We start from the raw sequence: 16,061 nt of genomic DNA, 5'->3' as shown, positions 1-16,061 counted from the left end.
TCTTCTTCAATCATTTATTCTTTTTTTTTTCCCTTTCTATGTTTCTACTTTTTGGGTCAAATTCCTTTTGATCTTTGAAAAAATTAAACTTTGCAATTTCGTGTTGGGCCATCAATTGAAGTCAGCCCTAATCTCTCAAGCCCACCTCCAGGCAACTCGTGCTGAGAACCCAAATCCCATTTCCATACAAAGCAAACCCAAATCCAATCTCACCTGCAATTTCTTGCTGACATTTCGTGTGTCAATTCATGCACAAATCAGTGCTGTACTAACCAAAAAAAAAAATCCAATTTTGCGGAAATCCCAGTCTCAATCCATGAAAAAAAAAGTAGAGAGGGAAGAATCCAAGTTGCCCAAGAAATTGCAGTAATTCCCAGTATCTGGAATCGAAATTCCTGCCCAGTTCTTGATTTTCTTGGCGCCACTAGGGTTTTGGGTCCCGCTGTCAGCGTTCCGGGTTCTTGCTGGTTTCTTGAAATCGCGCGCTCTGCACGGAAGGGAAGGCGGGGAAGGCGAATTCCTTTGCTGGGCAGGCGGTTTCGCGAGCTCATTCAGCTTCGGACTGACATGGGTCGCTCTCGTGGCAACTTCCACTCGAATGACGAGGACCCGACTCAGAGGTTTGAGCTCGTTGTCTTAAATTTCGTTGCTCGAGTTCTTTTCTTGCTTGCGGTGGTTTCTTGAGGATTAATCTTAGCTACATTGAAGGTTTTGGGAGTGTTTTGAGGCTGGGATTGCTGTTGCTCGTGCTTTCGGAGCGTTTAATGTTGGCTTAGGCTGGTGAATAGCCTGAAAATTTCTCACGTTAAGACCAGAAAGTTCTCGTACTTAGTTTATTCTCTTCTCAAGACGCTATGAGTTAGTAAGTTAGCGCTGCTAATCCTTTTGTCTAGTTGGGAACTTACGAGAGGATCAAGTTATGGTCACGGGACCATGGAGCATTGTCTCGTTCTTTGGGGATTGGGGTGGGGTGGCTCTATCACTTCTCCAAGTAAAATGTGCACTTGCTTGCTTTGCAACTGTATGAGCTTTTCTTTACTTTCGTTTGATAGTAAGAGATTAGCCAGAATTGTAGGGTTGAAACGTGGTGGAACTCATGGGAGTTTTTAATTTCTTCTCTCTACTTTCGGTGAATTCGAATCGAAAGTAAAAACTAGCTAGCCCTCTGCATTTTCATGAGTTTGTTGATTGTAGTTAGTTCGGTAGTCTTGCTTCTGTTACTGGTTCAACTGAAAATTGATATTTCATGTTAGATGTGATTCATTAAGGATACTTGTCATCAGCTTGTAGGTTCAACTTTCTTTGAGCTATTGAGTCATCTAACTTCATACTTTCTTTGAACTTTCTCAAATAGTTGATTCCGCACAATTCAGTGTCCTCATTTCTTGTGACAATCAATACTTTTGGAAAAACATTACTTTTTTTTTAATGATCTTGGTATGTCTCACCAAAAAAGGGTCTTCAATAATTGCCTGTTTTTGGCCTTGCAGATCGAGGAGAAAGAAGAATGCTTCAACTGGAGAGAACTTGGATTCTTCTTCTGCAGGTACTATAAGTAATAATTTAATTCAGTCTTTTTAAGGTGCTAACTGTTTAAACTTCTCCGTTGTATCTTATATTTTATCTTTTCATCCTTATTTCATTGTCTTCTGGCCTAAATTTGTCTGCATTGTCAACTGATAATTCAGGTCAAGGATCAAGTGATGGGAAAAAGGCTGCGTATCACTGTAATTATTGCAACAAAGACATTACGGGGAGAATCCGTATCAAGTGTGCTATGTGCCCTGATTTTGACCTGTGTATCGAATGCTTCTCGGTTGGGGCTGAGGTGGTGCCTCATAAAAGCGGCCACCCATACAGAGTCATGGTTAGTAATAGCATCATTAAATTTGATCTTCTTTGGACCATCTGCTAACATCAAACTTTACATTTTTTAGTATCTATAGACATTAGCAGGAAGAGAGACAGGACGTTCTCTAATTCTCATGAGTGCTCATGTGTCAATTATTGTTTCCAAACAGTAGGCATGTTTTTCTAGCATCAATCTCAAGAAATCTACTGCAATGTAATTTCTCATCTGTCACCTTTCTGGACTTCTGGACGTAGTGTGAAACTGATCAAGTTGTTATCTAGAAACTAGGATCATCCTTCTTTGAACTACAGTACTTTCTAATAATGCTTCCAGAATGTCTGAAATCTGCTGTTATGCAATGGTGACAATGCAAAAGGTTTGATTTTTTTATTCATGCAATGTAATTTTGTTATGGTCTTCTCATTTCAACAGGACAACTTGTCATTTCCTCTGATCTGTCCTGACTGGAATGCAGATGATGAGATATTGCTTCTTGAGGTTGTCTCTGCCTATTTCGAATCCTCGATTTATTTTGTTTTTGTCTTTTTCCTTGTTTTGGTATGTATATTTTGGTATGGGAAGCCGATGGTTATTGTGGAATGCATTTCAGGGAATTGAAATGTATGGGTTAGGGAACTGGGCTGAAGTTGCTGAGCATGTTGGGACAAAGAGCAAAGAACTGTGCATTGATCATTACTATGAAGTGTATATGAACTCTCCAGTCTTTCCTCTTCCTGTAAGAGATCCTCATTGAAATGAATTCTGTTTCTGTTTTTTGCATTAACATGGCATGAGATTTTAACATTATATCTTGGATAGGATATGTCTCATGTTGAAGGGAAAAATCGCAAGGAACTTCTTGCAATGGCTAAAGGACATGGTGAGGACAAGAAAGGTGCTTGATGATGTTTTGTTCTTTCCCTGTGAATTTTTGTAAAAGCTTATGTGACAATATTGGAAACAACAATCTATCATGAACCCTAATTAATGACCTCAAAGATGGAAAGATGTCACTATTGACTGATGTGCCTGTACTAGTTACTATTGTATATACCAAAAAGATAAAACCAAACTTTTTAGTGAGAAGCTCATGCATTAATGATTTTGTTTGGATAGAACTCTTCATTGGTCTGTCTTATGTATTGGTATTCTTATAATTTGAATTGAGCAAAATTTATAAGTGACAAATACTCTTTTTGCGATTCTGTTTGAATAAATCTCTTTCTTCTGGTTCATTTCAAGTATTGATCTTCACATTCAGTTGATAAGTAACTGTTTCGTTATGGTCCTCAAATTTGAAGTTCTTGGTTCATGCTTATTGGGTGGGTTTATTTTCACATAAGGTATGTTTGTGATTACCGCAGGACCGTCTGTTGGTGATCTATCATTGAAGGAAGAATCTCCTTTTTCTCCTCCAAGAGTCAAGTATGCGCTTGTCTCCTTTATGCCTTCATTCTTAACTGTTATACCTTCTCAGTTGGTGACGTGCAATATTTACTCTCAGACTTGAAGATCCACACAAAGGTGGTTCTTCTGGCCGTTTGCTCTCTGGTGCAAATGCTGGTGGGTTAGTCAGACACTTAATTTTTTGTGAATCATTATGCTTATAGATCCTAACCCTTTGGGGGTGGTTGTCATGTTCTCTTGGTCTTGTCAATTTAGATATGGATGCCGGGTCTTGCTCTAGTAGCAACAATGCAGCATCAGGAGCTGGTATCAAGGGATCCAATGTGGCCCAGGCTAAGAACGGAGTTAGCAACATCAAAGCTGAAGGTATGATGAACGTTCTTTTGTGGATAGCATTGTACAAATGTGTCCATTGTAAGTTTTGTTAACATCACTTGATATGTTCCTGCAGATGCCCAGTTTAATGGAAATTTTAATGGGATGACTCCAAGTACTTTGGGGGATGACGGCCCCTCTCTAATTGAGTCAAGCGGTTACAACCCCAAAAGACAGGAGTTTGATACAGAATATGATAATGATGCTGAGCAGCTACTAGCTGAGATGGAATTCAAGGAGACGGACACAGAAGAAGAGCATGAGCTGAAGTTGCGGGTGCTCCGTATCTATTCAAAAAGGTGATGGTCAAGAATGAGCTTATATCTATTTGCGGTTCCTAGAAATCGCTAGATAACATTTCTGAAAACTGTGGATTAAGCTTCTTCATCAAGTTGGGTTTCTTCTAGTCTCGATGAGTTCTGGCACGTAACTCATCATAATTTTTGCTGGCAGGCTGGACGAGAGGAAACGGCGAAAGGATTTCATACTAGAGAGGAATTTACTGTTCCAAAGTCCGTTCGAGAAGAGCTTGATGCCTGAAGAGAGGTCGCTGTGTCGGCGTTACGATGTCTTCATGCGGTTTCATTCGAAGGAGGAGCATGAAGATTTGCTCCAGACCATTGTTGCTGAGCACAGAACTTTGAAAAGGATAAAAGAATTGCAGGTATTTTGTGGCGTTATTCATGTGAAGATGTCTTATGTTTTGCAACAGAGGACAACACACGCTTTTGTGCAACATTAACATCAATGTCTCTCTCACACCTTCGAGGACATTAATTTTGCAGGAAGCCCGTGCAGCTGGTTGCCGTACATCAGCTGAGGCAGATAGATACTTTGAAAACAAGAGGAGAAGAGAAGCTGAAGAAAGCACTCGCCGAGGTAAAGATAGTTCTCAACTTGGTGCTACCGGCCAGGGCCCCCCCTCCATACATGCTTCCTCAGGCTTGGCCAGCGACCTGGACGTGATGGGATTTAACGGCTCGGATTTACTTTCTGATACTGTAAGTCCTCCACCTGACTTTCTATCTTGTTTCGGCGAGTTATAGGAGACTTCTTACAATTCTAGACATCTGTTTTGCAATGGGCAAGAAGATTTTTTTTTTTTTTTTTTTTTTTTTTTTTTTTTTTTTTTTTTTTAACTTTGCTGCTTATTATGGCTTGCAGGAGAAACGGCTTTGCTCGGAGCTGAGGTTACCTGCACCAGTTTATCTCAAAATGCAGCAGGTCATGTCGGTGGAGATCTTCAGTGGCAATGTCACCAAGAAGTCCGATGCCCATAACCTGTTCCAGATGGAACCGAGCAAAGTCGATAGAGTCTATGACATGCTCGTGAGGAAGGGACTCGCCCCGCCTTGATTCCGTCTCTCTTCTCAAATTTCCAGTTTTGATATTTAAGTCGCTAACCCAGTTGTACACAATTCGATGTGGAGAAATTGATCAGTATTGTATAGTCCTATTTATCTCTCGAATGAAATATCATTTTCTTTTGATGTCGTAAGGCAAATCCAACACCCTAGAAACTCACAGGAGGGACAAATTCTCTTCCTTGCGTTGTGCTTCCGGCGAATATTTGAGGAGCTTGGACTCATGGGGCAAACCAATTCAGATATCATCTTCAAGGATCATTGATTTGCAATAAGCAGGAAAGTGACATGATCGATTTCTGCGCATGTATTTGCTCATCTATGATGATGTGAATCCACTCATTTGCTTAATATTTGATGTACATACAGGTCAAAAACAGGTCAAAATCAACAAAAGATGGCGCACCCGAATAGTAGGTCGAAAAAAGTTTTTACTGAAGAGAATTGTAGAACAGAATCAGTACAACAGAGATGCCAATTATGACGGGAAATGCCGTAACTAAGTAAAGCGCTCCATAGCCCTGCAAGAGAGAGCATTCTTGGTCACCGATCACCCCTAAGAATAAGCTAGAGCAACGAACGAAACTTCTGGCAATTTTGACAACCAAACCGAACCATGTAACATCTGACTACCAACACAATCATCATTAAGGTTCGAAACGCTACCCATTCAGAGTAAATCCATTCACACAGAAGTTGAACAATAATATGAAACCTCATAACGTCAAGTATGTGATCAATAATGAAGTTTATTGCTATCACTGCGATAAATCAATTCTCATGCTTTGGGGGCAACAACAAAACTTCGCATTAAAAGACTAGTTTCATGAGCTATGACCACCTAAGACCATCAACATCATAAACTCCGCCCAAAAGGATGGAGAGGTGTTCTTGGGTCGGCTCAGTATAGTTTAAAGAATCCACTTGCTCAGCTTTTGTGGTTGGGCTTTCTTTCTGCCTATTTTGACGATGAGCAATACGACAGTAAGATTTGATTACCATATATTATAGGTACAATGTCATCTCTTTACAGAGGCTACGCTAGGTCATGAGGTTAGGATGACATAGCTAAAATAGAAAGTACTCAAAAGAATTTCCAAGAACAAAGAGTTCCAAACATACCACCATTTAAAGGTATCGAGAATGCCAACTTGTGTCAGCAATTACATTCTTGGTTTTTAAGTTGTGCTTTAGGTCAGAAAACATTGATGTGATTACTTATTAAGAGAGCAGTAATTTCTCAGCATGAGAATAACAGTGAATAGAATGTACGAGCTTTGAGAAAGATGCTCTTTATCACAAGTATCATTAGACATTCATTCAGTTCCACAAGCATACCAAGACATCACACTATTCTCCGGAAACTCGCTAGATCATCATAATCATGGAGACAGAGCAGTAAAAGATACCATAAAATTGGAGCCAGCATAATTATCTGTTGTGTCCTCCAAATTGTTCTAACAGCATCACCGCATAAGTCAATGTTCTCTTTACCTCTTCATTACTTGTTTTAATAATCCATGAAATCTGAGGTTTCATTTGCATTTGAGGGAAGAACAAGCCACTGAAGGATTTTTGTGCAACTTATTAGTTTATCCTTCCCTTATTAATGTGATGATCAAGAGAGAGCTTGGAGAGAGAGATCTGGAGACATACCACAGCTGCAGGCACTTCTGTCTCATCACTGTTATCGTCCTCTTCAATTTCAGCAGCTGAATCCCAGTCAATATTTAGTCTCTTAGCAGCCACTTCAGGATTGATACCAGTGTCTGTGGCTTTTGCATATAGTGATTTCCCTGGCTTCTTTTTGGGGACCGCCTCCTATTACACAAGGCACAACATGCACGGATAAGATTTGTGAGGAAAAGGACTTGTCACGTATTAAAGCAAGTGAATCGGCATTGACATAGATATACGTCACCATTAGCAAAATGGAAAAGGAAAGCTACCTTCACTTAGACAGATAAACAAGCACAAATACACGGATAACCATCTCAAGAGACGGCTCATGACAATGATCCACATTGATTAAATATCTCATGATAAGACCTAACATGATTGTGAGGTCATGTGGACGGGTTTCAAACTATACCTCCAAGTTAGGCCACTGAATCATCTCCTCTGCAAGCATTTTAAGAGCAAGACGATTTTCTGGGACCTTTCCTTCATTGACCTACCATTAGAAGAGCACTATAATAATCCAGTAATAATAGTATTATACATCACATCAAGGAATTTCTTACCACAATGTGGCAGCATAGGACACTAGGCTGTCATAAAGAAATAACAAAGAGATAAGAGAGAGAAGCAGCTTATTCATAGAGAGACATTTGATGGACTAGCAGAACAGATTCAGAGCATTAGACAATCACACTAAATGGGGTGTAGCAAAACGATTTTCTAATTCCCCTGGTTAGTCTGTTCTTAAGTTCTTTCGGTGTTCTATTCAGGCAAGCCGTGTTCATGTCCTTGAGCCATCACAGTGTTGATTTGGAATTCTTACAAACAGGCCTGTACCCCTTTGGTACTTCTTTGCGTAATACTTCACTTGCGAGGAAAAAAAAAGAAGAAGTATGATTTATCAAGCTGTACTCCTACACTGAACATGCTCTGGTTCGGGGCAAAGTACAAAATAATCGAAAAGAGAGATCCAGAAGAACAGCATAAGTTTTTCATATTTAGGAATTTGGAATTAGCTTTTCTACTTTTATTCATTAATCTTTTTCTTATTATGGTTTGATCTTCCATGTGAAAATCATAATTAATTCAATCAATTTGAGAGAGAGTGAATGCAATTCTTCAGATCAAGGTTGAAACCTCCCATCATCTTTCCGCAGAAGATTCATGATGGCTTTCAAAAGCAATAACTAAACTCGAGTCTATGAAGGCAAACTACTTGAGAAAGACATCCAAGCAATATGCACCATATGTCTTGCAAAAGGGCAAATTATTTTCCCAACATCATCAATAATTTGAAAATTAGAAAGCTAATTGCCCCAGTTGGCCCTCTTCAGATTTCAGTAACTGTCATTTCGAAAAGCTAATAACCAAAGTTAAAAAGAGCAAGGTTTAGGTTCTCCTCATATGTCCACATATTAATCCTAGATATCGTTAACCATTAAGTGAGTAGACGACAGGGTACTTATAGTCCTTATAAATTACATCCTTATGTTAATCCTTGACAGTTTTGACCATTAAGTGAGGCACGATGGTTTAACTATGGTCTCCTGGAACTTAGCACAACTTTCAACAAGCCTTCTCTGAAAAATGCCAGCTGCCAGGGAAATTGACAGATTGTTCCCACTATTAAGATACCTATAAAAACCTACTGCTTCCCACATGTGATAAACTAAACTTCATGAGCTCCACAGTAGATGCTAAACTAGAACATCCCCTCTTTTATCTCATTCCACTCTACCAGTGCTTAGGACATTGAACTTTCTGTTGGGTTCTCCTAATGTCTGGCCAAATTATCACAAGTATTCTGAAAATCAGTGAGTTGAAATTACAAATCTCGAATCTGTGGTAACCTTTAGCTGATTATGGTAATATTTCAAATGTGTTAGCATACACCATTATTTTCTTGGCAACTTTCCAAACACTTTACCTACAAATTTGTAGAATTGCCCCACAGAAACACCATTACTGCCTAAAGCATTGCTTGAGGATATTATAATTTTAGAGTTAATGCCTCCCTTGGTCAAGGTTACTCATAAATCACCAGAAAAGCCAGCAAAATACTAAATTTGAAAGGCCTGAGAGCAGATGCATGCAGCATATTCTTAAAATTCTCAGAGCTGACCTCAAACGCATGACCCCACAAAACAAAATTCAAGGACAGGAAGACAAACTTGCTCTAGAGCTTCGGCTAAATCTTCTCTAGTAGGGGCATCGAGGTCTTCAATCCCAAGGAGTCTCCTTCGCTCGACTTCCCTCGGATCCTCGATCATAATCGTCAACTTGACCTACAGATAACCATAAAGTTACAAAATTAAAACGATAGAGCTCAGGCCAGGGAACACAATTCTACTCCATTCGGAATCCAAGTGAAGCAGGCGCAAGAGCAGCAGGAAGATGGCAATCACCTCACTGAAGATCATGTCTCTATTCTTCTTCAGAAGCTCCAACACCTACAAGCAGAAGGCCAGACAAGGCAAGCCGATCAGCGCGGACATCGAAAATTGGCAGCGATAACCGAAAACACAGATGAAAATCACGAGAGCAAAGAGCTTACTCTCCGAATCTGCCCCACGTACTCGAGGTCCTGAGGATCCACATCCTCGTCCTCGCCCCGCCTCTGCTCCTCCTCTTCCGCGACGGAGGAGGAAGCAGCGCGCAGCTCGGCCTCCTCCTTCCCCACGCTCCTCACTCTCGCGGCCTTCCTCCGCAAGCCGCGGCTCCCGCACCCGACGCGCCGGCTCGCACCCGGCCGCGGCGGCGGAGGAAGGGACCGCGCGCCTCCGCCGATTCCGCCGCCGCCGCCGGCGGAGCCGGAGAGAGCGACGGGGAGAGAGAGTCGGCACCGAGGCGGCTGCAGGCTCAGCATTGGCGATGCCTCGTTTCCGCCTCCTCGCTGCTGAGGATGAGCTGGTCGGAGCTTAACAGCGGCGGCAGCCGATGCGCATAGCTCGTCGAGCTACTTCGAGGAGGGGCGATGAAGATCGGCGGCGACGGCGGCGGCGGCGGCGGAGGAAGACGGCGTAGGAAGGCCGGAAGGGAGTGGGGGTTTATCTTCTGCTGGGATGGAGGGAGGAGAAAGGAGATCAGTTTGGCTTTTTCGGTTACTGGTAACCGTTGAGTTTCCATCGTTTACCGTCGCCGTCTATTTTTCTAGATTTCTCGTTATCTTTTTTTTTTTTTTGTGAATTTGTGGTGTGGTGTGGTGTTTTATTTATATAATTTTTGGAAAAATGGACACGAATGATCTCATAGTCCCTAAATTTTTAATTTTTTTCAGTGTAATCCCCAAATTTTAGTCTAACATTCAATGTGATATTTGAACTTTTACTTTATGTAATATGATCTATGAATTTTTTGTTTATATTTAATTTAGTCCTAAATTATATAAAGATATTCAATGCTACCTCGAATCTTGAATTAATAGAAAGATAATATTAAAAATTTTAATATAATTTAGGACTATATTGAATATATACAAAAAGTCCAGGGATTATATTGAACAAATAAAAAGTTTTTACACCACATTGCATATCAAATTTAAGTTTAGAGATCATATTGAATAAATTAAAAGTTTATAGCCAAATATCATATTTGGCCAAATGTCAATGACCATTCATGTCATTATCTCATAATTTTTTTGAAAAAAAAATGATGGGGGAAGAAAATAAATAAAAAGAAGTTTATCTTACCCCTTCCCCTCCAAAAAAAAAAAAAAGCAAGAAGTTTAATTTCAAAATTACTTTTGTTTCCACTTTCAAAATTATTTTCTTTTCGACTTTCCAATTTTCATTCGAAATCTTTAAATGGAGAAAACCCACTCAAAATCTGTAAAATAAATAAATATATATGTGTGTGTAATTATACGGTAATAAAATTTTAAAGTGGAGGTGATTTTTTTCAAAAGAATTATGAATCTCATTTTAAATAGGGATAAAACTAAAAATCCCAAAACTTTTCATGAATGTGTACTTGAGTTCTAAAGCTTTTTTAAAAAAAAAGTAATTAAATCATAAAAATTTGTCAAATTGATGCAATCAAGTTTTTTATTAATTTCGTCCAATTTGAAAAAGTTAGCGCCATGTAAGATAGATAAATAATATTAAAAAAAAATGGCATATTAGCATTTTTTATTTTGGACAAAATTAACTAAATAATTTGACTGCATACATGGTCAAAAAAAAAAAAAAAAACTTGACTGCATTGATTTGACAAATTTAATGACTTAATTGCATTCTTTTTTAAAAGCCTTAAAGTTTAATTACATTTTTATGGGAAGTTTTACGACTTCTAGTTCACTTATTCTACTATTTTCAATATTAAGCAGATTGCCTCCCCTTGATAGGATTGTCCGGCGGTCTGCTGTTGCGAACTCCCGACATTCGTTGTGCACTATGCGTCCTGAATCGAAGGCGCATTTGTCCTCCGAGCGCCGTTTTTCTTCTCAAATCTGGTCTGAGGTGCTAAAGCTCTTGCCTTGTGAGAAGGTCTTACTGGAAATTGGCAGGTTGAATTGGACTGGTTGATGACAGTTCGGTTAAATGAAAGATCTTCAGACACTTCCATTCTCACTAAAGTCTCTGTGGAATGCTCAAGGAGAGCCAGAGATGAGAACTTGCATTCTCAAAGGTCTTCGTCCATTTAACAGTACCATTTCCGCCATTCGAATCGTAGCGAAGAACAGATTCGAAGGTCTCGAATGAACTAGGAACAAAGTGACAACTCGCAGCTGTGTATAAAAATGTCACTTATGCAGCATGAACATTATAATTATATCCTGTAATGATCAGACGTTTCTTCATGAACAAACTACTTCAGGGCTACTTTGCTTTTTTTGTAGTTGGAAGTTCTTTAACGAGAAAGCAGTCCAGCAGTGGTGGTTCACCTGCTGAAGAAGCAAACAGCATGAAGCACACAGCTTCCCTTTTAAATCCCATCTCCACATCCAACTCGCAGACAAAAAGGGGAGCCAAAAGGCGAGCACTGAAGAGAATGGCTGTGTATCATTTGGTCGTCCTTGTGTCTCTCTTTATGATCCCTAGATCGGAGTCGGCCGCCTATGCTTTCAACCGCACCGATTTGCAAGTGGCGGTCAATGACATGAGATCGAGATCCTTCTTCGGTTTTGCCATCCTGCTTCAGATGCTGAACGGCACATCAGAGCCGAACAGGGACTTGACTTTCCTGATACCCACAGATCCTGAATTATCGGGGTTGTCGATCTCAGTCAACCGTCTCGAAGAGTTTATTCTCAGGCTTTCCTGAATCCTTCGGCGAGCTCGCATTTTCCTACCGGAACACTCTGTCCCGTCGGGGTATAGGGACCGGCTGGTCAGGATCCACAACGGTGGGAGATTGAGCTTCTTCGTCGACAATGCTCGGGTCATCACGCCAAACGTGTGCTCCAACTCTGTGATCAAGTGCCACGGGATTGACGCGGTGATCGAGTTCAAGCGTCATGTTCCGAGAAACGGAAAGGTTAAGCAAAGGCCATCAAATTCGACTGCGCCTCCGCCGGTGGAAGCCCCGAGTCCTATTTGAACAGTTTCGCCTTCGGTTTCTGTTCCTTACTAACAGATCCGCTTCATACACGGATGACCTTGTTTGTGTGGGAGTGTGATTCTGTAAGCTCTCAAGAAAATTAGGTGGCCAGCTTCTTGATTTCCACATCTATGTTTCCAAACCAAAGTTGCAGAATAACAGCCTGTTGAGGCATGAATTGATTACTTATCCATGAATTCCATTGGTTTATTTAACATCCCTTATCGTGAGCAAATCACAAGGAAGACAAACCGATGAATTTTGTTATATACGGACTGCGATGACTTCAAGAGTGAGATCAACGAATGGCGCGCATGTCACTTCCTAAGATCACATGCAGAAATGATCTATGATATTAAACAGTCTTACAATATGATAACAAAAGATCAAGAAATACCAACTAGAGGGTACATACATAAGAGCCTGATTACAGGTGAAGAGAAGTGTCCACATCGTCACTATCATTAGCTTGAGTACATTTATCATAGACATCACGATTCGAGTTTGGTCCGGAAGACATTAAGTTCACCAGGAGAGGGATCTCGGCGCGCTGATGATTGGAGTAATAATCAGTTGTGCTTGGACAAAGGGAGAAAGGAGCTCGTGGAGGCGAACGCGGAGGCATCCTCGGTTCGCCCCGGATAAGTGGCGGATTCGAATATTGCTGACACTCTGGGGTCCGGTCAGGTGCGTCACCCGGCTGTTTGGCCATTCTCGAGAACTCTCTCTCCTCTCTCATCTCCTTCATTCTCTGCAACTGCTTGAATCTCTCTTGCAACAAGGCAATGGAGGAATGATTCACCACATGGTCATTGCTCTCTCTCCCCATTTGCTTCATGGCAGGCCCGCTTGTGAGGATGATCTGTCCCCAACCTTAGGCAGCCTCAACCAAAGGCTTTAGATGTATTTATAGGATGATGGTTTGGCTCCTAGCTATTGTCCTTTTTATCAAGTGAAGCATATGTAGGCTGCTAGCCTCCCTAAGTGATTATGATTCATCTTAAATTGAAAAGAAAAAAAGAGGAGACAGTGACTAGTGAGAATCAGCTGGAAAGAGAGCAAAGGTCCAAGGGGAAAATGTCTGAGTGGTCAATCTAGGGAGTTACTTTCATAGGGGGTACATGAAAGTAGAGGCAAGAGCATTGCAAAAGAAAGAAAAGGGTCCCTAGAGAGGTCCAAAGAGGGTTTGAAATTAGCTCATGGAAGTGTGTGGTTGTGGGAATATGGCTGGGCATAACTCGTCCCTAGGAAAGAGTCCACTTTCTAAAGCTTTGGAGATGATGGAGAAGATGGAGATGATGATGAGGATGGAGCCTTGCATTTTGTTTTCTGAAGTTCTGTTTGGCCTTTGTTTTTGCTAACGGGTGGTCAAATATTCCACTCAGTTAGTCTCCATGAACACGCACAAATCGCTCCTTCCATGTGCATCAAAGTCATAAGTCTCCATCCGTCGACAGGGTGGATGGAATGCCCTTCAAGGTTACTCTAATTCAAAGACGGTGACTCAGGAGTCATTCGGTCAATTCTCGACCGTCATAATTGTATGATAGAGCCCTTCATTTTTTTTTTTTCCCTAAAATCTTGTTTGGTCTTTGCTTCTTTTTATGGGTTTTTAGACACTCAACTCGATCAATCTCCACGAATGTACAAAAGTGGCTCCTTGTGTATGAGGCCATAAGGCTCTTCCGTTGGAAACTATGGATCAAGGCACTTCAAGGTTGCTCTGATCGAGAGACGGCGACTCAGGCACGAGACGTATCGCATCCGAATCGGAGCGCCCTGCAACAATGATTAATAATTGCCTTACTCGTAGTCTACGGGAAAATGATGTCCTAGGAGAAATGGAGGAGAAATAATGGTTGGGATGGGGGAGCGGTCTAGAGGGGAAAAGGACAAAGAGTTAGAAGTGAGAATTGACATTGATTCTGTGGATTTCGATCATGCGCCGATTGAAAAAGGAAAAACTTATGCAACGTGACAATGGAGAACGTACATATCAACATTCACAGTCACTCATATTCTCTTTTGTCTCGAAGCTGTTGGACTGGAATAGGCATGCCCCAGCTGAAAAAGCCATGCGGGTAGAGGCTTGTGATTGCTGTGCCTTGGATGCTTTGCTTCTTCAAAACCATTTCCTCTTGTAAATGGCTTAAACAGCTCCATCTTGGGTGATTTCACTTCAATCGATTAGCTTGTTGAAGTTATTCTAGAGTCACTAGCCATATGTTTTTCTTAGATTATTTTGAAAATACTCGATCTTATGTTCTTCAACGAAAGATCTTTCATAGATTTCAAGATCTTTTTGGGGGCTCTCAACCATCTCTCCTTTTTTTATACTTGTTTGTCCTTTACACAATTCTTTTGGGGAAGAATTTTGAATACGGGTCTGACATAGGGTCGTTTTCTCAGAAGAATGCTCATAATAGAGCTTGTCTCAAATAATGACCTAAAATTGCTAACTTAATGTTGAATAAGGACTTAAAATGGCCAATTTAATCTCGAATAAAAAACTAAAATGACCAACTCAGTCTCAAATAAGAACATGAAGTGGCTTATTTCTCGAAAGAGAGTCTAGAGTGGACCTTGTCTCAAATAACATGAAGTGATCAATTTAGTTTCAAATAAGGATATGAACTAGATATTTTCTCAAATATAGGCCCAAAGTGAACCTTGTGGCAAATGAAGGCATGAAGTGACTAACTTAATCTCAAATAAGGGCTAGAACCAACCGTCCAACCAATTTTTCACTAGCCGCTTGCACATGCAACTCACGTGCTTATTTCAATTGCAACATTAGGGTTAATTTTGTTCAAAAGTTTCTGTTAGGATTAACGATATAACCTAGAGGGGAGTGAATATGTTGTTTTGAAAATTTTGATAATCTTTTGCAAAAATTAGCAAATGCTAAATATAGATTAGGTCAAGTTAATGTTTTAAAGGTCAAGAGCAAATTGTGTGCTTATGCAATTGAATGAGAGAGAATAAGGCCCTGTTTGGCAACACTCCAAACAATGACTAATTCTGATTTTTTGTTCCCTGCACCGTTTGGGACGAAAATCGCGTTTGGTAAAAATTTTGTTCCGGGAACAAATTTGTTCCCAGAATCGGTTTTGGAGTAGATTTGAGAATAAAAAAAAAAGTTGATTCTACGTCCGAGAATCAAAAAAGAATCAACACAATAAAACTCTTTTCTTTCCTTCCGCATGCCACGCGACCGCCGCCCGCCGCCGTCCCGCCGCTCACCACCACCGGTCGCGGCCGCCGGGTCCGCGAGCTCGCCCACCACTCGGCGAGCCTCGGGGCCGGGCGAGGCCTCGCTTGGCCACCGGCCGAGCTCGCCTAGCTCGACGGTGGCAGGCGGGCCTCGCCCCCCGGCGAGGCCCGCCCGTCCACCGGGCGAGGCGAGGCTCGCCTAGCCACCGGCCGGGCTCGCCTAGCTCGGTCCACGGGCGACGCTCGGCCTCGCCGAGATCCGGGCGAGGCCGAGCCTCGCAGGGGGGCGAGGCGCGTTGCGCGCACTGGCGAGGCTACCGGCGACGCCGCCGACGAGGGCCAGCCTCTCCGAGGTCGGCGACGCCCGGTGAGGTCGCCGGCCCTCGCCCCGGCGATCGCCGGACCTGGGCGACCGGCCACAAGAAGAAAAGAAAATTATGAGAAAAAGGAAAAAATGAAAAGAAAATGAAAAAGAAAAGGAAAAAGGTAAAAAAAAAAAAAAGTAGAAAAAATTATTTAAAAATAAAAAAATAATAATTTGGAACAGAATCAATGGACACGTTATCAAACGCAATTCTATTCCAGAATCAAAAATTTTAGACGATTACCAAACACGTTCTTTTATTTAGAAT

At 41.3% G+C, this 16,061-nt stretch overlaps 3 protein-coding genes across 5 annotated transcripts; 2 read left to right on the top strand and 1 right to left on the bottom strand.

The window, feature by feature from the left end:
• Window positions 1-217: 217 nt before the first annotated feature.
• On the top strand, window positions 218-5,132 carry LOC104447525 (transcriptional adapter ADA2b). 2 transcript variants are annotated; one of them, XM_018874931.2, is made up of 13 exons: window positions 218-620; window positions 1,491-1,546; window positions 1,689-1,867; window positions 2,285-2,350; window positions 2,463-2,588; window positions 2,672-2,732; window positions 3,217-3,277; window positions 3,357-3,415; window positions 3,515-3,625; window positions 3,711-3,933; window positions 4,088-4,298; window positions 4,420-4,635; window positions 4,799-5,132. In XM_018874931.2, the coding sequence occupies exons 1-13, from the start codon at window positions 568-570 to the stop codon at window positions 4,988-4,990; spliced, it is 1,614 nt and encodes a 537-aa protein (XP_018730476.1). In that variant the 5' UTR covers window positions 218-567; the 3' UTR covers window positions 4,991-5,132. The 2 variants fall into 2 exon arrangements, with proteins under 2 accessions (XP_018730476.1, XP_018730475.1); XM_018874930.2 differs by having other exon boundaries at window positions 2,672-2,747.
• Window positions 5,133-5,306: 174 nt separating this feature from the next.
• Window positions 5,307-9,798, bottom strand: LOC104445608 (ycf3-interacting protein 1, chloroplastic). Of its 2 annotated transcripts, none has more exons than XM_010059512.3 (6): window positions 9,233-9,798; window positions 9,084-9,128; window positions 8,850-8,963; window positions 7,091-7,171; window positions 6,655-6,819; window positions 5,307-5,519 (listed from the first exon to the last, which is right to left on the bottom strand). In XM_010059512.3, exons 1-6 carry the CDS (start codon window positions 9,542-9,544, stop codon window positions 5,430-5,432), a joined length of 807 nt encoding a protein of 268 aa, XP_010057814.2. In that variant the 5' UTR covers window positions 9,545-9,798; the 3' UTR covers window positions 5,307-5,429. The 2 variants fall into 2 exon arrangements, with proteins under 2 accessions (XP_010057814.2, XP_010057815.2); XM_010059513.3 differs by lacking the exon at window positions 5,307-5,519 and adding an exon at window positions 5,683-5,956.
• On the top strand, window positions 9,653-12,294 carry LOC104431870. Its single transcript, XM_010044406.3, is given in 3 exon segments — window positions 9,653-9,785; window positions 11,163-11,304; window positions 11,466-12,294. Coding segments are annotated over 3 exon segments (1,026 nt in total). The 3' UTR covers window positions 12,217-12,294.
• Window positions 12,295-16,061: the final 3,767 nt, after the last annotated feature.

Source organism: Eucalyptus grandis, chromosome 5 (assembly GCF_016545825.1).
Source record: "Eucalyptus grandis isolate ANBG69807.140 chromosome 5, ASM1654582v1, whole genome shotgun sequence".
Lineage (NCBI taxonomy): Eukaryota > Viridiplantae > Streptophyta > Magnoliopsida > Myrtales > Myrtaceae > Eucalyptus > Eucalyptus grandis.
This window is presented reverse-complemented; position numbering and strand designations above follow the sequence as displayed.